We start from the raw sequence: 25887 nt of genomic DNA on the forward strand, positions 1-25887 counted from the left end.
ACGACGTGCGTGGTTCCTCACAGAGTTTAAAGTTTACGTGAGACCTCACTCTGGGGCGCCTGGGTGGCTCAGTCGGTTAAGGGTCCGACTTCGACACAGGTCACGATCTCGTGGTCCGTGAGTTCAAGCCCCACGTCAGGTTCTCCGTTCTCTGTGCAAAGCCCACTTCAGATTCTCTCTCTCTCTGCTCCTCCCTGCTGGTTCTCTCTCAAAATTAAACGTTAAAAGAAAAAAAAGGAAGACCTTACTCCGGTTTGGAACGCGTCACACTTAAAGCTCGTGTGAGCGACGACTGACACGAGAACGTCGCGTCCCAACCGACGCAGCCCTGGGGGGACGAAACCACTGATGCCCTGGAGCAGGAAACGCGTGTGGGGTGAGGATCCCTCCGGACGAACAGCTCTGCCCTGATGCCTGCCCGGAGGACCCGGCCCCTGCCACCCGCACGGCCCTCCCGTGGGGGTGGGGGGGAGGGGGGCCAAGGGGGCCCCCGGCGCAGAGAAGGGACAAGTAACAAGTCTCGGTGACGGACAGAAACCAGCCGCACCTGCTACGGGAGAAAAAGCTTCAGGCCAGGCAACGAGGCAGCGTCCGATTCTCCGCCACAAGACGCCGCCGCACGAAAGCGCCGAGGAAGGGGAGCGGAGCAGCGCACGCGGACGGGATGGGGCGTGCACGCAGCCCCGAGGACGGCCCTCCGGACACACCGGCCTGTCAGAATACGGCGGCCGCAGGCGTCGCACCGGGGGCGGCCGACACCGGCCGCCTCTGTCCCTGAGGGGTCACCGGGCAGAGCGAGCGAGGAGCAGAACCTGCGATGACCCAGCCCGACCCAAGCCCACGGGCATCTCCAGCCACAGACCCGGGGTGGGCCACGAGCACACAGGAGCACCGAGGACGGGCTCGGGCTGTGTGCCAAACACGGAGACGACCACGGAAACCTCGGCCTCCGAGAGCAGCGCCAGCCAGAGGCGTGAGCGTCTGCCGCTCGGGACGGGCTCACGGGCCCTGCACGCGAGCCGCCCCCAGCGGTGACCCTGAAGGTCAGGACACGGGCGAAGCTGGAAGAGCCGGAGTTCCTGGCTCAGCGACGGGAAGGCGGCAGGATGAACAGACCGACGGGCCTCGTGGGGAACCGCGAACCGACCAGAACACCAGAAAACAACACTAGGCGAGGAGAGGAGAGCGCAAATCCCACAGAGATAACGAAATCAAACGTGTCCTGAGACAGCTCTGCCCGTCTGTGTGGACGGTGCCGGGGGCCCAGACGGGGAGGCCCGACGACAGGGTGCCATCCCGGCAGTGGGTCACGCTCACGGAGCCCAGACCCGGTGGAAGCCAGGCCTGAGCATTTCCTTCACGGGGCAAGGTGGCATCTCGACCCAGAGCCGCCCCGTGTCCCGCAGGAGGCTGTGCCCGCTGCCACCCGCGCGACTCACGAGGAAAACCTGGGGACCAAGAGCGCAGCACCGGGAGCGGTAACGGGATTCCCGACACGAGGGAGCCCAGGGCAGCACGGGGAGACCGCGGTCTCCCACGCACGGCAGCGGTGAAGACGGGGCAGGACACCGCTGACAGCGGCCACGGACGGTGGGTCACCGGACCAGCGGGCGGCCGAGGAAAACCCGAGGGCGGGAAGACGCTGGTCCTCGGGAGGCGGCGTGGGGCGGGCCAGAGGCGCTAGGAGGAAGTGACCCCGGGGAAGAGGGGCGGGCGGTGAGAGCGAGCACCTGGCGCTGGCAGACCAGGGACCTCCAGACGGGGTCCCCAGGGCACCCGGAAGGAAGGCGACACGGGGGCGTCCGGGGGACAAAGGAAGACCAAGTGTACCCGAGAAGGTTCACGTGAGCCACGACACAGAGGAAGCCCCGGGGAGGCTGAGGAGGGCACGGGGCGGGCAACAGCGGGGAGGGGTCTGGAGGGAGGCAGCAGGACAGTCTGGAAGGAAGATCTGGGTGGCGGGGCTGGAACCTGGGTGGGGGGCGGGCGGGCGGGGGTCCCGGGAGCATCTGGACACGTCAGGGCCAGGAGGCGGCTGGCGGCCAGGGCTGGGAGCGGGGCCCTGTGAGGCGGGATCCCTCGGCCACGGAAGGGGTGGCGGCAGGGCGGGGGCCGGCCCCTCGAGGCCGCGGGGGCCCCGGCGGGACTCACCGTCTCTGGTCAGGTTGGCGAGGGCCCCCTTTGCCTTGGGCCGGCTGCTCTCCAGCTCGTTCTCAATCGCGTCCTGGTAGGTGGATATCTCACCTGCAGCAGGAAATTAGAAGCGAACCGTGAGTACAAAGCCCCCTGTTCTAAGGAACACGAGGCATCCGTAGCGGTAAGATCGGCTGCTCACCTTCAACTTCCTCCAGTTTTTTGGACAGAACTTGTTCAAGCTGAAACAAAGCATCCAGAACCTTCAGCGGAGACAGGCAGGCGGGAAAGAGGTACGCGGCGTGCACACCCCGCCTCTCCTCGCAGCCCACCGGGCCTTGGCCAGACCCTCCTCCCGGGCGTCATCCGGGGGCCCCGCAGGCTGCACCCGGAGCAGCGGCCCTGGACCCCAGCCGTCCAGGTCAACGTTAACGACCAGGCCCCGGAGCCAGGCAGCGCCTGCCCAAGGCATTGTACGCGAAACGCCCTGCGACGGCGTGGGGACCACGGCCTGGGGAGAGCCGGCCCTTGTGCCCCACCCCCTGCTCACCCACCCATCTGTCCGCCTCTCCCTGCGAGCTGTGTGGACACAGACCCAGTCTAGCCTTCGTAACTAAGCTTCTCGTCCCGAAGCAGGAATGTGACACGAGATCTAGGAAGCGCCTCGAGGGACTCGAGTGCTGGACGGACACGGGGACTCGCCTGCTTCAGGCGCAGCTTCCGCTGCCCAGCTGTGTATGAAGGGGGGTCACACTCCTCCTCCAGATCGATCTTCATGAACTCGTCCACGGTCAGCTGGCTGGTGGGCGTGTCTTCGAACTCCGTCAGCCTGGGACAAGAGAGTCACAGGGAGACAAGGGCCCTGGAGACGGCCATCGGGCACTGTGGCCCCACTTGCTGGTCACCAGGCCCTGCTCGCCGCCCCCCACAGCGGGGCCCTGGGGAGGAAGGCAGGGTGGGCAGGGGTCACCTGCCCTTGTTGCTGGACAAGGGATAAGCTCCCCTTGTCACTCCCATGGGGAGACTCAGAGGAGGACCAGAAGGAAGGAGGCCAAGCCAGCAGCCCTAGGTATGTGCTGACTCAAGCTCGATTCCCTACATCACACACCCAACAAGACACGGGTTTTTTTTGGTTTTTTTAGTTTTTTATTATTTGAGAGAGAGAGAGAGATCAAGGACCAGCAAGGTGGAGGGAGAGAAAGAGAGAATCCCAAGCAGGCTCCACAGTCAGCCTGACAGGGGCTCGATCCCATGGCTGAAATCGAGATTCAGACCCTCAACTGACTGAACCACCCAGGTGCCCCCAACCTACAAAATGTTCAATAAAAAACTTGGGGGGGGGGGGGACACCTGGGTGGCTCAGTTGGTTAAGCGTCTGACTTGGGCTCAGGTCATGATCTCGCAGTTTCAGAGTGTCTCCCTCTCTGCCCTGCCCCCACTCGTGCACGCACGAGTTCTCTCTCAAAAATAAACGCTAAACAAACGAACGAACGTATGTATGTTCCTGGATGAACGAGTAGTGCTCTGTACCTTCAGTGAACCCGTTCTGAACAGATTGACTTTCCAAACTACGATTACGTTCACGCCACCGTGGCTTAAAAGTCTCCAGTGTTACTCACTGAAGAACAATGACTCTCCAAAGTGGAGTAGTGTGGTTTTAAAAATGCATGGTCTGGGGCGCCTGGGGGCTCTGTCGGTTGGGGGTCCAGTTCTTGATTTCGGCTCAGGTCATGATCCCAGGGTCACGGGATTGAGCCCCACGTCGGGCTCTGTGCTGACCATGCAAAGCCTACTTGAGATTCTCTCCCTCTCTCTCTCTCTGCCCCTTCTCTGCTCGTGCTCTCTCCCTCTCGAAAACAAACATGAAAAAAAAATTTTTTTTTTAACTTTTTTGAAGAGAATTAGAGGTTGAACAAACAAAATGCCTTACTATCTGCCTTTGAAAACTGCCACAGGATACGACCTCCACTGAAAACAAGCCATCAAGGGGCACCTGGGTGGCGCAGTCGGTTAAGCGTCCGACTTCAGCCAGGTCACGATCTCGCGGTCCGTGAGTTCGAGCCCCGCGTCAGGCTCTGGGCTGATGGCTCAGAGCCTGGAGCCTGTTTCCGATTCTGTGTCTCCCTCTCTCTCTGCCCCTCCCCCGTTCATGCTCTGTCTCTCTCTGTCCCAAAAATAAATAAACGTTGAAAAAAAAAAAAAGAAAAATAAAAAAGAAAACAAGCCATCGAATGTTCCAGATCCGTTGTGAGAACAGGCACAGTTACAGGTCTGCTGGCAATTGGGCTTCAGCCCACATGCACCTGATGCTGAGCTGTGCCACCCCACGAACACCACACCCCAAAGCAGGAGCTCGTGGGCACCCGGACGCATGGCACAGTGGCCCTCGGTGTCAGCCAGGCGTCCCCCCGGGTGGGGGGACCAGGCACCCGGGCCGCCACAGTCCACGTCAACCTACCTTAGAGAGACACTGCACGTGCAGCCGGCGTGGTGCCAGCACTGACCGAGACGCCCGGGAGGGAGGCGGGTGGCCCCCACCCCGAGGAGCCCCCCGGGAGGTGGCTCTGACCAACGGGCCTGGCTGGGCCCGACGGATGAAGCGTCTGTGCCCCAGGCCACAGACTAGAGCCACCTACCTCTTCCGCAACGTGGACTCGCACACCTTGACCACGCCGATGACCTCTTTGACGGTTCTCCGGAAATCGTGCATCCTGGCTGCAACCAGAAGCGCTGGAGGGGGGCACGACGGGAGTCAGGAATCGGAACAGGTGCGCAGCAGCCCAGCACTCGGGGCCGATGACCTGCGGCGGGGAGAGCCCTGCCTGGGGGGCCTGCAGGCGCCGAGTCCCCAGCCTCACCGTGGGGAACGCTTACACGGCATGTGACCGTCACAGCCCCTGAAAGCTGTACACGGCTTCGCGTGCAACCACGCGGTGATCTATCAACGTAGAAAGTGCTCATCACACACTCCGTCCTCCACACGGGGAGAATTCAGCTCCACCTGAGAACCTCACGTCACCCCGCAAACCAGCGAGCTGACTCTCAGGTGACTCGAACAGGCACACTGGTTGGCAGCGGAGGTGAGGCTTCCGGGGACACGGCCCAGGGTCGGGGAGAAAAGGCGGTGGGCCCCACGTGGCGGCCGCAGCCAGGCTGGTTCTCGGACAGGCCCCGAGTGGGCAGTGCACTTGGAAAGCGGGCTCCGAGATGGGAAACGATCCTACTGGCAGCCGAGCGCGGGAACGCAGGCCCTTGGCGCTCTGGGCAGGTAGGGAGCCGGTGGGTGCCAGGGTGGGGGCCTGCCGGGGAGGGCTCCAGACCCAGGCCCGCGTCAGACCCCGAGACACGGAGGACAGGGTTGCGGGACTGTTTGCAGGCAGCTGCCACCGAGAGGGCAACCCAGACAGCTACCCTTTCGGGGGTCAAGGAGTCAGCCAGAGGGGCCCGGACACCTTCTGCAGTAACGACCGGGCTGCGGGGCCAGGGCAGGGCTGGCCGCGGCCTCCACGAGTCCTGCCCTGCCCCTGTGACTGAGAGTCAGTGCAGGGAGCAGCTGGCAGTCCTCGGCGGCCAGGGTCGCTGTGGAGACAGCCCGCCCACCACCCACGTGCCCGGCCTGCAGAAGTCAGGATGGAAACCACCACCGCGGCCAGCAAGGCCGCCACACCTGCTCCACAGAGGCCCGAGGGGCGCCGGCCAGTGTGCATCCAGTCCCTCTTCATCCTCTGCAGGAGCCTCAGGGCCGTCATGGACACCTCGTGGTTCTTCTCCCCAAACTCCAGCAGGTGGGCAAAGCGTGGGATGTACAGGCACGGGTCTGCAGCAGACACGTGGGCCTCAGTGCTACTGCGTCCTGGGACAGGAGCAGGCCTCGCCCCACAGGCCTCGAGGAACGTGCATGCTCCAGACCCGGACAGCGCACGGGAACGACGCAGCATGCCATCTCCCCGTCGGGGCGACCCTTCCCAGTCCTTCCGCCGCACGGGCTCCCCGGGGCCCCCTGCCCCTCGGCTGGGGCCGCTCACCCACGTCCCTCCCACAGCTGCTTCCTGGGGCAGGACGCTAGGCCCGTGCGGGCATCCCTCGTGCTTGTGCAGGTGCACACGCCACGCCTTGCTGCTTTGTGTGGCAGGTCGTGGACTACGAGTGAGACACGGCACGTTCGTCAGCCGCTTATTTACCGCGTTTACTCTTGTGAAACACGCTGCTCTTCTGGCTACGGGCGTGGGTACATCTCTTTAAATAACCACACGCTCCTTAGCGAGGGAGGGCTCGGGGGGACCCGGACATACGCGCGCACACACGCTCCGCCTCGCTCGCGCCCTGCTCTAAGCTACGAGCTAGAAGACTCCCTAGGCTTAGTGCCCTAGGCTTACGACACTTCCAGCCCCCCGGGCGGGTGAGACCAAGGAACTTGACGAATTCAGTGGGCCACGGCACTGCTGTGGGTGCACAGACAGAGTGGCACAGGGTCCACGACAGAACACCACAAACAAAACCTCCTTTGGACAGGATCATCTGGGAAGACCTTGCTCAAGAGGGGCCGCTGCTGAGGCCTGAGGGGGCCACGGGCGAGCCAGAAAGCAGGCATGTGCGGTCAGAGGGTGGAGGAGGAGGAAGGGCAGACCGGCAAGGTCCTGGGACTGGTCAGCGGCACTAGCAGGTGACCCTGGCCGTCCACCAACCAAGCACCCTCCTCTGGGGCTCTGGCCCCATCACTCTCCCGGCCTCCCGGCATCTCCAAGGGCCTACCTGACTGAGCTCTGACCCCTGGAAGCCCATGAGGGCCTACCCGCACCCCCTTTGTAAGCACCCCCTCGCATCCTCCGCCAGTCCTGGCTCACATGAGGAAACACAGAGACTGGCAGCTGGCCCTGAGGCAGTCTGGGTCCCCAAGGACTCCAAGGGCTGGAGTGACACCTCCCACACTGACCACAGGGGGGTGCTGCTGAGCAGCGGCCACTCGCCTACCTTTCCAGAGGCCGGGGGAGGCCCGGGGCGCTGAGCAGTCTCTGGAAAGGTGAGTCAGTGGTAGCAACTCCCTGTGTGGGGCACATGGGGCTGGACGGCTGGTGGCACTCCAGTGGCAAAGCACAACCAAGAGGCGCTGCCTGCCACCTCAGCCCAGGCCCTCCCACCATCTTCTGGCACATCTGTCTCCAATCTTTTTTTTTTTTTTTTCCTTCTTTTTTTTTTTTTTTTAATTTTTTTTTTCAACGTTTATTTATTTTTGGGACAGAGAGAGACAGAGCATGAACGGGGGAGGGGCAGAGAGAGACACAGAATCGGAAACAGGCTCCAGGCTCTGAGCCATCAGCCCAGAGCCCGACGCGGGGCTCGAACTCACGGACCGCGAGATCGTGACCTGGCTGAAGTCGGACGCTTAACCGACTGCGCCACCCAGGCGCCCCTGTCTCCAATCTTTTACAAGTAGTTAAGCTCAGCTTTCTACATCAGAAATTAATCAGCGTCAAAGTTTTCACCTCTAGCTCTGATGTTCTAATTAAGACAGTTCCAAATCGTAACAATAACATCTATTCTTAAAATGTATCTTCCCTCGGGGCGCCTGGGTGGCTCAGTCGTTAAGCATCCCATTTCGGCTCAGGTCGTGATCTCTCAGATTGTGGGCTGGAGCTCCCTGGTGGGCTTTGTACTGACAGCATGGAGCCTGCTTTGGATTCTCTGTCCCTCCCTGTCTCTGCCAGTCACTTGCTCACTCCCCTCCCCCCAGTGCGTGCACTTACTTACTCTCACTCGCTCAAAAACAGGCTTAAAAATAAAATAAGATGTATCTTCTCTCCCAATAATACGTTTTTCAGCAACCAAATCACAAACCAAATCCAAACGGAGCCCATGGCCAAGTGTGCTGTAGCTCCCGACTGCCCAGGCACGTGGTGGGGGGAGGGGGGGGAGGGTACCAGGACACCTCAACAAGTCCAGGAAAACAGACAATTTGCAGGAGAGGGTAGGTTGAACCCTCTCCCCCAGGGCCGGTGACAAAGGTGGTGCGGCGCCGCCAGCCCGGCACAGGCAGTGAAACGGGCCGAGAGGCAGACTTTACGAAGGAAAGAAAAGCAGCTTACAGAAGACCACGCAGGATGGACGGGATTGGTGAGAAGCGCCAAGAGGAGACACTAAACCCGCGGCGATGTGAGATTCCGCCAGATCTCCCCAACCTGAGAATGGGGGGAAGGACGGAAAGAGGCGCCCCCACCCCCCAGGGACCCCGAGAGCGGCCTCCCAGGACGGAGAGTGCGAGCTGGCAGGCACGCACACGAACAAACCGAACAAACCGCGGAGAGTAAGGCGCAGCCTCCTAGGTAAGCCGCCAGAGCCCCGCGTTTAGTTAGCAAGCAGCCCGCACTGCAGGTGGGCGGGAAACAACGGTCCACACGGACGGGTGGACGCCAGCCCACAGGGGCGCGGCGCGGGGACGGGCCCCACGCGGGAGGGACAAGGCCTGGCGCCCCCCGCCCCCGCATCCCCGGACCCGCCGCGGGCCTCGGTGGGGGGGCGGGTACGGTAAGCCGCGCCGGAGGAGAGCGGACCCCGCATCTGGGAAGGACCGGCTAGCGAGCGTCAAGCACGCACAAACCCTCAACGCAACGCAACCGAACTCCAGCTCGCGGAAACCGGAAGACCCGGGCCCGCGCACAGGCACCGGCCACCAAGGGCAGACCGTGCGCGCAGAGCCACGGCTCCCCGAGCGCTCCCGCCTGCGCCTGCGCCGCCGTCTCTGCCAGCCACAGCCCGCGGGGGCGGGACCCAGGCCGCGCGCGCGCGCGCGCGCACGCCGTCGGCGAGCGGGCGGGGCGGCTCAGGCCGCGCACGCCGTCGGCGAGGGGGCGGGGCGGAGCCGGGCCGGCGTGACGCGGCGTGACGCGGCGTGACGCGCGGGCGCCGCGGCGGCAGGGGCGAGGGTGGGCCGGACGGCGCCCCCTGCGGCCGGGCTGCGGGCTGCGGGCCGGCGGGCGGGGCGGGGCGGCCCGAGGCAGCAGCGCCCGCCGCGGCCCCATGCTGCTGCCCCTGGCCTGCCTGCACGGCCGGGTGGCGCAGTGCCTCACGGCGCTCCTGGTGCTCGCAGAGCCGCCCCCCCGGCCCCGGCGCGGCGCGAGGGTGCACGGCGCGCCACCGTCGCGCGCGGAGGCCGCCCTGCCCGCGAAGATGGCCGCGGAGCTGTACCCGGCCGCCGGCGCCGCGGCCGCCACCGCCACCGCCACCGCCACGGACATCGCTAACAGCAACGCCGCCGCCGCCGCCACGGGCAGGAAGGGCCCGCCCAGCGCCCCGCCGCCCGTCCCGCCGCCGCCCGCGCCCGCGCCGCCCGCGCCCGACAACAACAACTTGGAGAGTCCCAACTGGCAGTCCTTCCACCCGACCCTGCGCGAGAGGTGAGCCCGGGCCGCGCCCGCACCCCGCACCCCGCGCCCCGCGCCCCGGCCCGACCCCCGAGCCCCGAGCCGTGTGCCTCTGCCCTTTGCAGGAACGCGCTGATGTTCAACAACGAGCTCATGGCTGACGTCCACTTCATCGTGGGGCCCCCGGGAGCGGCCCGCAGGGTGCCCGCCCACAAGGTTGGTAGAGGCTTGGCCCTGTAAGCCCGCAGAGGCGACTGGCCACCGCCTGAGTAGGGGCTGCCCTGTACCCCGGGTGCGGCATCCGCTGGGGGCAGGGAGGGTCCGGGGCTCAGGGCAGCTCCTGTGTCATCCACAGTACGTCTTGGCCGTTGGGAGCTCTGTCTTCTATGCCATGTTTTATGGCGATTTGGCAGAAGTCAAGTCAGAAATCCACATCCCCGACGTGGAGCCCGCAGCCTTCCTAATCTTGTTAAAGTAAGTCTGCTGCACGAGTCCGCGAGGAGGGGGTGGCTCCTTGCTGCCTGGCTGCCGCCAGCGGGCACCCTGCAGCTTCTTGGGGGCATGCCCCACGCAGCCTGTGACACGGTCCCCGCCCCGCCTAGGTACATGTACAGTGACGAGATCGATCTGGAAGCCGACACGGTGCTGGCCACTCTCTACGCTGCCAAGAAGTACATCGTGCCGGCACTAGCTAAAGCCTGTGTTAATTTCCTGGAGACCAGCCTGGAAGCCAAAAACGCCTGTGTCCTGCTGTCCCAGAGCCGGCTGTTTGAGGAGCCCGAGCTGACCCAGCGCTGCTGGGAGGTCATCGATGCTCAGGCGGAGATGGCTCTGAGGTCTGAAGGCTTCTGTGAGATTGACTGGCAGACGCTGGAGATCATCGTGACGCGGGAAGCCCTCAACGCCAAGGAGGCCGTGGTCTTCGAGGCCGTCCTGAGCTGGGCGGAAGCCGAGTGCAAGAGGCAGGGCCTGCCGGCCACCCCGCGTAACAAGAGGCACGTGCTGGGGCCCGTCCTCTACCTGGTCCGGATTCCGACCATGACCCTGGAGGAGTTCGCCAACGGCGCTGCCCAGTCGGACATCCTGACGCTGGAGGAGACCCACAGCATCTTCCTGTGGTACACGGCCGCCAACAAGCCCCTCCTCAGCTTCCCGCTGACCAAGAGGAAGGGCCTCGCCCCGCAGAGGTGCCACCGTTTCCAGTCCTCCGCCTACCGCAGCAACCAGTGGCGCTACCGCGGGCGCTGTGACAGCATCCAGTTTGCCGTGGACCGAAGGGTGTTCGTGGCAGGGCTGGGCTTGTACGGCTCCAGCTCCGGGAAGGCCGAGTACAGCGTGAAGATCGAACTGAAGCGGCTGGGGGTGGTCCTGGCTCAGAACCTGACCAAGTTCGTCTCGGACGGCTCCAGCAACACCTTCTCGGTCTGGTTTGAGCACCCCGTGCAGGTGGAGCAGGACACCTTCTACACGGCCAGCGCGGTCCTGGATGGCAGCGAGCTCAGCTACTTCGGGCAGGAAGGCATGACGGAAGTGCAGTGCGGGAAGGTGACCTTCCAGTTCCAGTGCTCGTCGGACAGCACCAACGGGACCGGGGTCCAGGGTGGGCAGATCCCAGAGCTCATCTTCTATGCCTGAGGTGGCACGGGTACGCCGCGAGGGGCGCTGGGAGGGGAAGGGACGTGCAGGAGGCCGTGCTACCCCGTCACCCCCCGCCGACCGCCTCGCCGACGTCATTAAAGACCTTGCTTAGTTTGTACGTCTCTTGTACGCGGTCGGCTGCGGCCAGAGCGGGGACACACAGGCTGTGCTGCGCAGCCACGGCCCTGCCCGGGTTTCGGAGTCCGGGCCGCCGGGCAGCTCTGGGGTTCCGAGATGGGCTTCGGGCCCCTCCCGGTGGTGCCCACGCTGCGTGCCCCGTGGGCTTCGCCGGCTCCCACCCTCACAGATTCGGAGCGGTACTACGCTTAACCTAAAACCTTCCCTTCAAAACCAAAATTGGAAGAAGCCACCTAACGTAGTCTTTCTAGCCGGGTCTCAGAGTTTCAGCAAGACAAAAGCCACCAGCAGATGAACGTCCAAGGGAGCGTTAAGCCAGGCACGCGCTTTCCCACGTGTCTGTGGAGAGGGACTCCCCTCCAGCACACAGCAAACCCTCCCGTGCTGGTTAGAATCGAACGGCCTCCCTGGCAGGCCCCGTCTGTCCCTGAGCGTGCCCTCTGCTGGCAAGCCGGGCTGCCACCACCAGGGCGTGCTTATTGCTTTAGAAGGCTCTGGAAAAAGCTGGGTGTGTGCTTGCGTCTGTACTTCCTAGAGCGTCGTAGCCGCTCACACAAAGCCCTGCTGTGAAGCTCAGATTTGAGGGGGGTAAAGTGGGGCTCTCTGCTGGGTCCACGCCTCCAGACCCTGAGCGCCAGTCTCCTGCCTCAGGCTCGGCAGCAGCTTCCCTGGCGGGCCTTGGATGGCCCCTGCCCAGGCGGGCTTTGGGGTTAAGCAGGCTCTTTGAGCCCCTTGTCTCTATCCTCCCAGGCCACACACTCTATCGGTGGTCGCTTTGTTTCTGAAAACAACCTTATCTTCACCTCCACAGGGAGGGACCGTGTCACTGGCCACAGGAACGTGGCCTCTCGGGAGAGGGTCTGGGCTGGGAGCAGAGAGCCACAGCTGTGTGGCTACTCCATCCAGCAGCCCTTCTGGCCTCCGGGCCTGTCCTGCAAGACCCCTCCCGGCTTCAGGGGACCGTCCTGTGGGTTACCCAGCACCGCGCCCCCAGCCCGCCCTGCCTGGCCCCTGCACACTGAGCCTCCTTCGTGGGCAAAATCGGGAGCAAGCCCTCCGAGCGGGCTGAAAACAGTCCTTGGTAAGGCTCCGGTGAAGGCGGAATGTGGCTAGGAAAGCGGCACTCCGTCTGCAGGGGTCCTGGCCTCCCCGAGGCACCTGCCTCCAGCCCTGTTCTCACGAGGCGGGCGGGCCCCCAAGGCAGCAGCACCGCTCGCTCTCTGCGCGCTCACCCACAACCAACCGCAGGGCGCTCTGGTCTTATACCGGGGGTAACCCCCAGGCTGTGGGGTTCCGGGCTGCTCTCGGACAGGGTTGCTTCCTACCTGGCGGAGCTGCTGTGCCCGTACGTGACCGCCTCCCGTCCGAGCACGCCCCCCTCCCGCCCCCCGCCGCCCCCCGCCAGCCCCGCCATACCTATTGCTGGCGCGTTGATGCAGAGCTCTCTCGCCAGGAGGAGGAAGGTCTTCCCCAGCACGTAAACGTTCACCTGCCACGAGAAAACCACTACTGAGATTAGCAATTTAGGAAACGTTTGCTTTTTTCTCTTAAAATACGCACATCGTTGTTGAGTCCGCAGAGCCCAGGTAAGAGCTCCCTGCCAGCCCCCATGAGCCCACGGCAGCCCGGGGCCCTGCTTCCCAGCCCCAGGCAGCTTTCCAGGCCCCACCACCGTCTCAGCAGTGACGATTTGCTGAGGAAAGGAGCTGCCTGAGAGACAGTTAGCAAAGCAGAAGCACGCGGAGTGCAAGGTGTGTGATTCAGAGTGGCGTGCGCCCGCACGTTCGGGGCCTGCTGGCCACGGCGTGCCGTCCTCCCAACGGGCCCGGGAGCCATGGCCTCGGCCCCTCGCCGGGAGCAGCTCAGTCGTGGCCGTGGGTCTCCGCAGATCTCAGCGACACGCCACCCACTCCCACCTCGAGTCCAAATCCGCTGTGGAGCCCAGCACCTGACCAACCGCAGCACCCAGTCATGTACTCCTGGACGCGACCCTCCAGTGCGGCTGGGCCTCGGCCGCCCTGAGAGCCTGCCCCGTGCCGGCCTGGGCATATTGTGGGAGGGGGGCCTCTGAGGGGTATGCTTGACCGCAGGCATGGAAGAAGCCGGTCCGCTCAGGTGGGGTGCAGAATTGGGAAAAGCTCAGGCTTGGTGCCCTCCTGCCCCTCCCCTGGGACTCTCAGGCCTCAGTATCCTGGCCTTGGCCCTGTCTCTGGTCTCCCCAGGGAGTTTCTCTGCCTAATCAAGCCCGGCCTATGAAGGCCCGGATGAGGGCCCTTTCGCCGGGGCCCAAGGGGACACCAGAAAAGGCCTCTCAGGCAGCACAGGCGGGAGCGCTAAGGGACGGTACAAAGCCCCCTCAGAGGACATGGGAGGTGCCAGCTTGGGCAGACCCGCACTTCACGTCCAGGCCTCCTCCTGGGAGAAGCCCCCCTTCGCAGGGCTGGCGGCTTACGGAGCGTGTCTTCCGAAGGGATTCCGCCCTCAGCCTGCCCACGCGTGCTGCGTCTCAGTGTGTCCGTGTGTGCGGACGTTCTGTGAGCGCCCCAGCCTTTGCTGGGCTCCCCCGAGTTCCTGCAACTTGACCCTCCTGACTCCATGCCCGTCTGGAGCAGAGTGGAGCTCAGCGTCCCCCTCACCGTCTCCTCCCACTGCAGCACCCGCCGGTCCCCCTTCACACCTCCCACCCTGCCTGTGTCCTGAGCAGGTGAAGATCTGCAGGAAACAGTCCTCTGAACAGACTTCAGATGGAAAGTCAAATCGTTGAAAGGCCACACCCGCACAACACACACGGTTATTGCCAGAGACGCTAACGTGCACCAGCACGCGCTCGGAGCTCTGAGGTGTTTGTGCCTTGTCTCTGTGAAGGCGGCCGGTACAGCCGGGCATGGCTAGCCAGCACCCCCCGTCCTGTCCACCTGGCAGATGGGCTCTCCGCCCAGACGGCCCTGAGTGCTCCTGTACCAGCCACGCCTGAGCGGGGGCCGAGCCCGGGGAGAAAGGTCCCCTCGGCGAGCGTTCACACAAGAACGGATGGGAGCACCCGCGTCAGGCCCCGGCAGCCAGAGCCCCGGGCGAGACCCTCACCCGACACGCTGCCCCACACCCACAGACAAGCACACAAACACGTCCTGTGTGTGCTGCGCCCGTCCCGGCCCCAGGGAGACCCCGCTGATGGGAAGGGACGCGGCCCGGAGCCTGGGGCCGGCTTGGGGGTACTGGCCGGCTCTGCCCAGGTCCCCCCACACCCACCCAGCAGGCTGGCCCAGGGGCCCGAGGCACACCCCGCCATCTCGGGCAATAAAAGCTCACAGTAAATTGTGCGGGTTCAGCCGGCCAGCGCAGCGGCTTCCCCCGGGGCCTCGGGCCAGCCCGGATGAGCAAGAACACGCACCCCTTCTGTCTGGCCCTGCGCTGGTTTCCCATTTCCAACGGTGTGAAGCAAGAAACCGCCAGAACACCACCCTGACCCATCCAGGCTTTGCCTAAGGGCTTCCGAGCATCTGCCCTACACCAGACGCACTCCGTCCTTTGTGGGAAGTCCCGGGACGGAACCGGGCCCGTGAGGCCACACCCCCCCCCCCCCGCCCCCTTGGTACCGCACGTGCAGTGTTCCATTTCCACGATCCCAACAGATGACTGTTAGCTTGGCCAGAGCATCTCAGAGGACTCCTGAGAGACGCCATTTACGAGGACAGCTAGGACGGCGAACACGCAGGTGGCGTCTGGTTTTCGTGGAAGCCTGGCCTCGTCAGCACTGGGGGGCCCTGCGGCCCAGGTGCACCGGGACCCGACCACGCTTTCCACGCAGGCGTGGAATCCAGGAGCGCCCCGCACACCCCCTCACACCGTGGACACGTCTGTGCCGTGACACCCCCCCCCCCTCGTTTTAAAGAATCTCCCTTGTCTCGGACCAAGTACACCTGGGTCTCCCCACTGGTTCTGAGGCCGAGGCCGCCCGGCTCCCAGGACCACAGCGTGACCCGTGTTTACTGCCCCCTCCCAGCTCTGAAACAGACCACACCCTGGCGCATCCTGTGCCCCAGTCCCAGCCTCCCTTGGGAAAAGGGCTCAGGAAGGAAACCAGTCTACCTGGAGCAGATCACTGAGGTCGAGGAGCATGTCTGTGGCAGGAGTCAAGGAACACGTGCACTCAAGCCATGGACCCCCAGTTACCCGACAGCCTCCCAGAGGCACCCACCACACACCCGGCCACCGGACCTTGTTGTGAATCTAAGCTCGGCACGGATCGAGAGGAGTGAGGCATCGGGGCTGCTCACGGAGACCTCTGTGAACCGCTCCCAGGACAGGGGGAGAGGGGCCGTGAATGCAGTCCTCACAGGCCCCACACCCCGTGTGGCACAGCCCAGAAGCGCGTGACGACACTCGGTCTGTCCCTCGAGCACCTACTGACAGCCACCCAGGCACTACACGTGGCCTCTGCCCCACGACTCGTGGCTCCTGGGGAACAGACACGTGGACGGAGGGCCACCCGCCCTTGGTGGCTGGCAGGCACCTCCAGAGTGCCGGTGCTTGAGGGGGCAGCTGTGGAGACTCTGGCACGGGACCTGTGCTCACTCTCAGCAGGTGATTAAAGAGTCACCAGATTATGTCCTAAGTGAGGAAACTCAGCTGGACACGTACACAAAAACACAAAACACAAGCCACCGAGTAGGGCGGCTCGTCAAGAGAAGAGAAACTCCATGTCACTCACGGGTCTGCTGTGGCTCTGAGAAGGTGAGGACGAGAAATCCCCACGTGCTCAGTCAGAGCCCAGACCAGGCATCGGGAGGGCAACCCCGGGCCCAACGCATCAAGAAGAAAGGGCTCCCCGAGGCCACAGCTTTGCACAAGGTCCCAGACATCCCGCCCCCACCTTGAAGGTCCTTGGCTAAAAGGCACCGTGTTTCTCAGTCTCTGAAGGCACACCCTTAAGCGGGATACGCCAGGGAAGGCCGGGAGCAAAGAGGCCGGGGAGGAAGGGAGACCAGGAGAGGAAAGGAAGTCGAGCTACAGGAGGGACGCCAAAAAGGACACAAGAAATGAGCCGAGCCAAGAGGCGGGAACCACAAGACTCCGTGTCCGTGCCGGTCGGAAAAGGCAAAGCCCCAGAGACGGTGAAGGCGTGGGAGGTTGCCCGGGTGGGGGAGGGGCGCACAGGTGGAGCACAGGGGCCGTCCGGGGCGGCGAAGCCACTGCCTGTGACGTTCCTGGTCGCGGACACGCGGCACTGACCGCACACCTGTTAGACCCACGGAAGGCACCACAGCACGTGACGGGAGCGAGCCCTGGTGTCAGGCGTGGGCCTGCGGTAAGGACAACGTGACGCCGGGCCGTCAGCCGTGACTTTCGCAGGTGTCTACGCACTAACGCAGGTGTTGACAGGGAAATGGAGGGGTGGGGGGGGAGGGGACAGAGGCGCATGGGGGACTCACCATTTTTCCTTAACCTACAACTGCTCTGAAAAATGAAATCTATTACAAAGTAATAACAAAACAAAGGCAAAAAGATGAGTAAAAGTTTTGCACAGACACTTCACAGGGAGAAGCCAGGAGCCAATAAGCACATAAGAAAGACCTTGCAAGAGAAAGGCAAACAATGTGCCCCCCGCAGCACCCAATGCCGGCCTCACGCGCTCCGCGGGCCGGGGCGCAGCGGGACGGCCCGATGGCGGGTGGCCGGCCGGCTTCCTCTAAGGCTGACCCCGCGCCCGCCTCCGGCCAGCTCCTCCCGGCGGGGCTCTCGCTCACAGCAGGCGGATGCGCATCCGCACAGGGCTTCGTACAAACAGCCAGAAGGCCAGAAGAGCCCAGACGACCGCCCCCAGCAGCGCCGTGGCGGGGCGTGCACTCCCACACAGAGCGTGCGCCACAGCGCGGCCCGCAAGCTCGCCTAGTGACAGAAACCTGACAGAAGAGGCCTTCCCTTCACCTGACGTCTGGAAGAAGCCGAATTAGCCCGTGAGAATCCTCAGTGGGTGCCTCGGGGGCGGCGGGGGGGTGGCCCGACCAGAAGGGACCGGGTTGCCCTGCGTCCTGCTGCAGAGACGTACGTCTGTCAAAACCCCCGAGCGTTTTGTTTTATGCCGATCTCCCCTCCAAGGGAAAAGAAGAAACACAGACAAACACGGAGATCCGGTCAGCCAGTGACTTGGCAGCCGAAGGGCGCGTGGGGGCAGGCGGGCGTCTGCACCTCCCTCTGCCGTGGGCCGAGCAGCGCGAGGCTGGGGAGGTGTGCGATCCCCGCAGCAACCCCCGGGGGAGTGTGCGTGTTTCAAACAGGAGACCGGACTCCAGGCGCAGCCAAGGAGACGCGGCTGCTCTCCTCGTGACACCGGAGGAGACGCACACACGCAGCCGGTGCTCGCCGGCCGGGCAGCAAGGACCGCGTGAACGACGTGCTTCCCCACACGGGCGCCCGCGCTGTCCTCGCGAGTGCCCCCGGGGCCCGGCCCACAGCAGGTCCCCCGGCTGAGGGGCACGTGGGGATGTGCCGGTGGCTCTGGAAAGTCTCATCTGGCCGGCCAGCGGGCCTGTGTCTCCACCGCCTGCGAGGCGGCGCCCCCCACCTTCCTGGCACAGGGGCACCAGCCCCCCTTCACGTGTGCTGGAATCATAAAAGGTCAGCAGGACGGGGTGCTGGGCACACCTTCCGGTGGCCTGGAGCCTGGCGGCCTCCCCTGGTCCCTGACATGCTCTGCTAGGTGGCACTTCCGCTCAGGGAGCACCAGCTTGGGGTGTCGGCCTGCGAAGAGATGTGCGAATACAAACACTGTCCGCACGGACCAAAACGCCGGCGCTCCCGTGGCCCCACAGAGGATTTTGAGGACGTGTACAGGGGGCTCCAGTGCCACGGTGGGGCGGCCCACGCTGGGCCAGCAACGCCCCGGCGTCCGGATCCACCACGAGAGGGACGGGGGACCACCTGGCTGGCGTGCGCGGTGCCGGAAGAACAATCAGATGAGGCTCGATTTACACGGAGACCCGTTTTGAGTAAGTGGGAAAGTTTACAGAGATTTAATGACGGCAGAGCAAACAGTTAAAAGACCATGACGTTTGCCTACACGGCCTCAGGTGGCAGTGTTTCCTCAGGGTGCCCAAAGAGAGACGAGGAAAATGGCATCAGCATGCAGGCCAACGGGAGGTGTGACAGGTCGAGCACGTGCACAGACACCACACTTCCAGCTCACGGTGGCGGGAACGGTCGGGGCAGCGGAGCTCCCAACTGGCACCGCAGCTCCCGGGCCCGGCAGGGACAGACGGGTGGGGCCCCGGGGACGGCGGCGCCCTCCGCACCAGGAGCAGACGCGTCCGCCCCACGGAGGCCGGCCTGCCCGGCACCCACCCCCTGTCCCCCCGTCCACCCACACCCCCTTCCGCAGGGTGGCTCTGGCCCTGACTGATCTCTCCCCAGGCGATTATTTATGAGCCCGACACACTCCTGCTTAGACAGGAGCTCACAGCCACGCCCCACGAAGGACAAGGGCCACCAGGAACACCGAACACCCCGTCCACTGAAGAGTTGTGCCTGGTAAAGACGGAAGTGCCCTGCAGGGCTCTGAGCGCCCGGTCCCCGCACGCCGACCCTGCTCCCCCCGCACCGGGCCTGAGGCTGAGGCATCCTGTGGTGGGCTCTCCCTTATGTACACGACTCCTCAAATAATTGACACGGGCAGTCATCGTCACTCTGCAGGACATTCCCACACTCTGGAGGTGCCCGCAGCCCACCCTCCCAGCTCCATGCCATGGCCTGTGCCAGCTGCCTGCCCGGAAGAAGTGTGGGAAGGGCCCAGGGCCGGATTCCAGGCCGGCCGTATGTGCTGGCTCACCGCCGGCCCTGCCTCCCCAAGTGCCAGGGAGGTGCAGAGCTCAGGCCCACACCCCAGCCCGCCCCGGCCCTGGCCAAAGGTCTCGGCTCCCTCCCCAACCACGCTGAGATGGTCCATCCCGCGCTGGCAGCTTCTGGTTCAAGCACACCTGTATGTGCCCAGGGCTCAGGCTCAGCGAGGGGCTGAGCAGCACAGGCCCCGGACGCGGTCTGCACTCAGGCACCGTGCCCACCTCTGTGCTGCGGGAGGCACCTGCTCCCCCACTGGCTGGTGGCAGGCTAGCCGGCACCTGTGACTGGGAGCTCGGAGGAGGTCAGCACACCTGAGGCACAGGGGGTGGCAGCCAGGAGCTGCTGTGGCTGGGAAGACAGGGAGGGCGAGGGAGACAGGAGCTGGAAGCTGCAGCCCGCTGGCCACAGAGGACAGGGATTCTGTGCCACGGGGAAAGCCACGGAGAGTCCAGGGAAGGAAGGAGCAGGCCCTGACTTAAGTGTCGAAAGGCGTGCCCACAGGCTGGAGACAAACGCACCCAGGGGCCCGGCGCTCGGAAGCAGGCGGTGGTTGGGGGTGGGGAACAAGCGGAAAAATAGATAAAAGGCAGGGGAGCAACTGGGAGCCCCGCTGTGGGGAAGACCCTCAAAAGAAGGAGGGCCACGCCAGCAGTCCGTGCTCCCGCTCAGGGGACCAGCTGCCCCGGGACAAAGCACGGCGCCCCCTGCAGGAAGGTGGACTTTAAGTCCGGGCACTTCCAAGGGCAGGCAGCACCCGGCGAGGTGGCCGACGAAATGAGGCTGGCAGTCGGGCCCCGGGCGACCAGCCTCTGCTGGAGCAGGGCTTGCTCCCCACACTGCCCGCCCCTCCGAGGACAGCAAACCCCCTCGGGGGGCAACTGCCCACAGCCCCTCAAGTTCTCAAACACAGTACCTATCAGTTTAATAAAAACTTGCCAAACGAGAGAACAGGCATGACCAAACACCCCCAAACCAGTACAGCCAGAACCACCGATGATCCTACTGATGGGAGTTACTAAAGACCTTTGTGTAACTACAGAGATGGGCCACTTCACCAAAGACTTAGAATCTAATGAGAAACAGTAATTGAAATTAAGAAATTACTAGACGGGTCTAATACCCGGTAAGACACAGCAAAGGAAGGGTTGAGGGAATCCAAAGGTAGGTTACTGAAAACACTCAGATTGAAACAGAGAGAGGAGAAGAAGAAAAAAAATACAAAACAGAAGGGAAAATGCAGAACCCAAGGTGGGACGTGAGATGTGCATGTGACCCAAGACCAGGCGGGATGAGAGGATGCGGGGAACCCCAGCTGGGACGGGACGCGGCCTCAGACCCCCCTGGGACACACGGACGGGACGGGACGCGGCCTCAGACCCCCCTGGGACACACGGACGGGACGGGACGCGGCCTCAGACCCCCCTGGGACACACGGACGGGACGGGACGCGGCCTCAGACCCCCCTGGGACACACGGACGGGACGGGACGCGGCCTCAGACCCCCCTGGGACACACGGACGGGACGGGACGCGGCCTCAGACCCCCCTGGGACACACGGACGGGACGGGACGCGGCCTCAGACCCCCCTGGGACACACGGACGGGACGGGACGCGGCCTCAGACCCCCCTGGGACACACGGACGGGACGGGACGCGGCCTCAGACCCCCCTGGGACACACGGACGGGACGGGACGCGGCCTCAGACCCCCCTGGGACACACGGACGGGACGGGACGCGGCCTCAGACCCCCCTGGGACACACGGACGGGACGGGACGCGGCCTCAGACCCCCCTGGGACACACGGACGGGACGGGACGCGGCCTCAGACCCCCCTGGGACACACGGACGGGACGGGACGCGGCCTCAGACCCCCCTGGGACACACGGACGGGACGGGACGCGGCCTCAGACCCCCCTGGGACACATAAAACACATGATGCCACCGATTCTAGAGACGCCCCACGGACACTAGGCTGGACAAACATACTCCCTAAAAGCAGGGACGACAGGCTGGCTGCCCTGAGAAAGAGACAAGATGATGCAGACCAGCGACCAGCCCTGACTGGGGGTGGGCAGGGATGACCCGGGAGGGCCGCAGGAAACACCTACAGGCTACCCAAACAGCTTTCAAAATAAACATGTTCTGGGGGCACCCGGGGGCTCAACCGGGTAAGCGTCCGATTCTTCATCTGGGCTCAGGTCATGATCTCAATGGTCGTGAGATCGAGGCCCGTGTTGGGCCCTGTGCTGACAGCGCAGAGCCTGCTTGGGATTCTCTCTCTCCAGACACCCACCCCGCCCTTCCGGCTCACTCTCTATCAAAATAAATAAAAATAAAATAAAATAAACATTTGAAAAAAGAAGTAAATAAAAAAACGATGTCTCAAACAGCAGCAGAGAGAATCTTCCTTCCAGCGGACACACTAAAAATAAGAGTGGAGTTCCTAAGACGGGAGGAAAATGGTCCCAGATGATGCAGAGAAATACGGGATGGAACGGTCAAAACTGGGAAATCTGAATGAGCACTAACCTCCAGCAGCAGTGGGAGCAGTGGCCACGGGGACGCCTGGGCCAGTCCACGTGCCTGGGGAGTACTGGTACCCTAGTCTAAGGTAGAACCTGAGAAGTCAGAGGCACAGGGGCACATAACCTAGGCTAGTGGGCAAAACAATGACAAATACATGCATAATGGACAAGGTGTTTAGAGGAAAAGAGTATGGGTGTGCCTGGGGGTCTCAGTTGGCTAGGCAGCCGACGGTGGCTCAGGTCGTGATCTCACGGTTTGTGGGTTCAAGTCCCACGTCAGGCTCTGTGCTGACAGCTCACGGCCTGGAGCTGCTTCAGATTCTGGGTTTCCCTCTCTCTCTGCCCCTCCCCTACTCGTGCGTGCATAAACGCTCTTGCCGTCTGTCTCTCTCTCTCTCAAAAACAAACATTAAAAAAATTTACAAAATAAAGGAAACTGGACTAATAAAATACTTGATTTCTCTAAGACATCGTGAGAAAAAAACAACAAAGAACAAATGTAGCAAACAGAAAACCAGTAGTGGAATTAAATGCAAATATACCCATCGGCACGTTTAATGTAAATGGATGAAATTCTCCAACAAAAAATATTTCAAAACTGAATTAAAAAATCAGAGAAAAACACATGATTCTGCATTGCTCACAAGAGACACATCTTAAACATATCAGGAAGGAGTGACTTTTAAGATGGAAACAGACCCCGCGAACACTAAGTGGGCAGAAGGGAGCAAGTTCACTTGCGGCGCATCAGACAGGGTACGAGTGAGGGGAGAAGCGCTCAGGAAGCAGGTGGGCGTCCCGTGGCACCCAGGGCCCACCCCCCAGAGGTGGGTCTGCGCCCTCCCCACGACGCAGCTCCGGCATGGGACGGGCGTTGGTGGGGTCAAGGGGAAAGTCGCAGCCCAGCCCACAGGGGCGGCGGGAGGCTGTAACCGTCCTGCAGAAGAGGCAGACACGAGCAGGGATTCAAGGCGCACAATCAGCCAACGCACGCAACGACCACAGACGCACATTCTTGTGAAACGCACACGCACCCCCACCAGAGCAGCCCGTGCGCTGAGCTGTGCACACACCGTGGAGCGCCGGAGCGGGGGAGCGCTCGGTGAGTGTCCTCGGACCACACGGTTACGCTGCAAACCGATAATCCAGAGATAGGGAGGAAACCCCCAACCACTGTCAAAATGGGCAACACGACTCTGAGTGACACATCAGGACTGCGCCACGTAATTAAAATCTGCCTGGAGGGGAAGGGACAGTCTGTAAGGCTCTTATTGGGAAAAACAAAAAAGACTAAAATCAAGAACCTAAGCATCGGTCTCCAGAAGCTAGAAAAATAGTCAATCAAACCCCCCAAAAAAATAGAAGGAAAGAAAAGGTGCCACACACACAACTGAGTGGGTTAAAAAAGCAAGAGATCCCAACAGTCAAATCGTAAGATTAATAACTGAATTTTGTAGACTTGGACATAATGTCAACATACAAACCTCAGGGTGCCCAGCTGGCTCAGTTGGAAGAGCGCGCAGCTCTCGATCTCGGGGTCATGAGTTCGAGCCCCATGTTGGGTGTAGAGATTGCTTGAATAAATAAGTAAACTTAAAAACATATACACAGGCCGCCTGGGTGGCTCAGTCGGTTAGGTGTCCGGCTTCGGCTCAGGTCATGATCTTGCCGTCTGTGAGTTCGAGCCCCGCATCGGGCTCTGTGCTGACAGCTCAGAGCCTGGAGCCTGCTTCGCATTCTGTGTCTCCCTCTCTCTCTCTGCCCCTCCCCTGCTCGCGCTCTGTCTCTCTCTCAAAAATAAGTAAACGTTAAAAAAAAATTTTTTTTTAAAGCATACGAACTCAACTGTACTTGTACACACACAAGACGCCATCTACGTTAGCGCAAAACAGACTTGGGAACAAATCTAACGAGGGGCAGGAGAGGCCTCCTCAAAAACAACAAAGCAGCCCTGGAGTACAAAACACCGGAAGAAACAGGGCTGTTCGTTGCCTGGAACATTCAGTACTGTTAAAACGAACGTCAACCTCAATTTCCCACAAACTGATCCATAAAGCCCAGAAAATCCCGGAAGACTTTTCACGGAAACAGGCTGCTTGGAAAACTCACGCAGAAGAACAGAGGGCCGCACACCGCGCAGACGCTGAGACGCTGGAGCCGGAGGCCTCCTGACACGCACGGGGTCCTCAGACTGCTCCAAACCTGCAGCTTCTAGCCGCCCGGGGTCGGCCCAGGACAGGCAAGGGGACCAGAGGAGGGCTCGGAGACGCCAGCATCGGGCCCACGTGCGCCGCGCGCTAGACGCCCCGTGGAGAGGAACCCGACCCTTTCCTCACGACAGACAACACAGTGAAGCCAGCCCCACAGAAATCCCAAACTCCAAGGGGACACATAGAACCAAAAGCTTCGGGAAGGGACACCAGGAGGGTATTTCCACGATGTGGAACAAAGGCCTCTTAAACAGGTGCACAGATCAGCCATAAAGGACAAGACGTTAAGGTGGCCCTCAGTAAGAGCTCTGCCCACAGAGAGGCCCCACCACAATGGACGCAGCCAGGAGGGGAGGCTACTGGCCTCGACCCAGGACACACCTGCACACCGAGCCGGGCAGGACAGCTGGGCCCCAGGGTGGGGACGCGCTCCGTGTCACCCGACACCGGCAGACGGTCCCCAGGGTTCCCGAAGCCCCCTGGCTAGCCGACAGACACCGGGGGCGGGCCGCCCTCTTCACGTCAGCCTACCGTGGCTTTGAACCTGCAACTTTCTGGTGCCAGGTGATGCCGGCCACCCTCCGATACGTGCCAACCAGCCACCCCGAGGCCTCCTTTCGACCACGGGCTCCCTGTAGGCTACACGGTGACACATACGTGTCATTACACGTCTGCCCAAACCCACAGAAGGCACCACAGCGAGCGTGAGCTCCAAGGTAAGCCACGGACGCCGAGTGCTGATGTGTCCATCACTGTAATCCACGCACTATCTGGTGGGGGTGTCCGTTCTGGGGGAGGTTGGGGGGCACTTGGGAAATCTCTGTACCTTCCCCTCAGTTGCACTGTGAACCTAAAACTCGTCTAGAAAAGAGCTATTTAAAAACATGTTTCAACTCCTTGGTTGTCCTTGGGCACACGGGGGGAGGGGCAGAGGGAAGCAGGTAAAGGGGGGCTGGGGGGCCCATGGCAGAAGGGAGAGTCTCCGACTGCACCGCCCTCTAAAGCAAGAGACGCGGTCCTCAGCTGGGCGTGAGGAGGGGGACACAGGGTGGCCGGAGTCACAGCAGTCAGGCTCTGGAAACCCAGCCCAGGCCTGCGAACCAAACCCGCTACTAACAGGCCCCAGGGGTCTGGAACCCGGCAGAGGAGACAGGTCTGCGGTCAGCGGCCGTGTGCAGGGCGCGGTCGGCCGTGGGACGATCCGCGCACATCTGTCCCTCCCACCCGGGGCCCCTGTGGGTGGCGGCAGGTCGCGAGTGACAGAAGCCTCCGTGTGCACACCCGGAGTCGTGGCGCAAAGCCAGCCGCTCACATACAGGCCTGCCGGCAGCTCAGCTGGAACCCGGTAAATGTCACAGGCTTCAACACCCGCTGCGGCAGCTCCCGTGGATGCGTGCGTGACAAACGCGGACGCAGGTCACACCTGATCCGGCAACAGCAAGGGAGCCTGGTCCCGGCCCTCCCCGGCTCCCCTGGTCCCGGCTCTGCCCCAGCATCCCCCCCCCCCCCGCCTCTGCCCTCTCCCGCCCCCCAGGCTCTCCTGGCTCTACCCCAGCCCGCCCCCGCCCCCCTGACCCTGTGGCCTCTCCCATTGGGGGTCACAGGCCAGCACCTCTGAGGATGCCTCTCTCTGCTCGCCGGACTGGGGCGGGGACCAGAGGTGGGGGCGGTGGGGAAGGGACGGATCCCAGAGCCTGGCCTGCACACCCTCACCCTGCTCCCCGCGCTCCGTACTCCCGGAGACGCAGAGCCAGCCCGACTGGAGCGCCACGCGCCTCCCCTGTGCCGCCCTCCTCAGTGCTAGGCTGGCCGGGCCTCTCGCTGCTCGGTGCGCGGGGGCCAGGGTAGGACGCAGGCGAGGCGCCTACACCATCTTCTGCCGGGGCGCTGTGCTGGGAACCCGAGACCCGTGCCCGCTCAGAGCATGCGTGTGCTTTCGACGTGGGATGCTGGAGTGAGAACCTTCCAAAACCTTAGGACGTTTCAGTGAAAGCCTCCGGTGCTGAGGGTTGCCCGATCGGAACGGCGGCCAACAGGCCCAGCCACGCA

The 25887-nt window shown here is 63.0% G+C and overlaps 2 protein-coding genes across 4 annotated transcripts in view; one reads left to right on the top strand and one right to left on the bottom strand.

Moving 5' to 3' along the window:
• BRF1 (BRF1 RNA polymerase III transcription initiation factor subunit) overlaps positions 1-25887 on the bottom strand; it is a 61547-nt gene that overhangs the window by 12356 nt on the left and 23304 nt on the right. The window contains exons 4-10 of one of the 3 annotated variants that reach the window (XM_045452188.1): positions 15357-15388; positions 12684-12756; positions 5801-5950; positions 4770-4863; positions 2836-2962; positions 2336-2396; positions 2152-2244 (exon numbers count right to left, since the gene is read on the bottom strand). In XM_045452188.1, coding sequence (XP_045308144.1) covers positions 2152-2244; positions 2336-2396; positions 2836-2962; positions 4770-4863; positions 5801-5950; positions 12684-12756; positions 15357-15388 — 630 coding nt within the window. The remainder of the gene's footprint in view (positions 1-2151; positions 2245-2335; positions 2397-2835; positions 2963-4769; positions 4864-5800; positions 5951-12683; positions 12757-15356; positions 15389-25887) is intronic. The other 2 variants (XM_045452189.1, XM_045452190.1) reach the window with 2 other exon arrangements.
• On the top strand, positions 9032-11247 carry BTBD6 (BTB domain containing 6). Its single transcript, XM_045452191.1, has 4 exons — positions 9032-9524; positions 9617-9707; positions 9847-9965; positions 10094-11247. The coding sequence occupies exons 1-4, from the start codon at positions 9148-9150 to the stop codon at positions 11124-11126; spliced, it is 1620 nt and encodes a 539-aa protein (XP_045308147.1). The 5' UTR covers positions 9032-9147; the 3' UTR covers positions 11127-11247.

Source organism: Leopardus geoffroyi, chromosome B3, assembly GCF_018350155.1.
Source record: "Leopardus geoffroyi isolate Oge1 chromosome B3, O.geoffroyi_Oge1_pat1.0, whole genome shotgun sequence".
Taxonomy (NCBI): Eukaryota; Metazoa; Chordata; class Mammalia; order Carnivora; family Felidae; genus Leopardus; species Leopardus geoffroyi.

Coding starts and splice junctions, on each gene's coding strand:
- BTBD6 (XM_045452191.1), top strand. CDS start 9,148: ATGCTGCTGCCCCTGGCCTGCCTGCACGGCCGGGTGGCGCAGTGCCTC. Junction 9,525..9,616: donor CACCCGACCCTGCGCGAGAG/GTGAGCCCGGGC, acceptor TGCCCTTTGCAG/GAACGCGCTGATGTTCAACA. Junction 9,966..10,093: donor GCCTTCCTAATCTTGTTAAA/GTAAGTCTGCTG, acceptor CGCCCCGCCTAG/GTACATGTACAGTGACGAGA.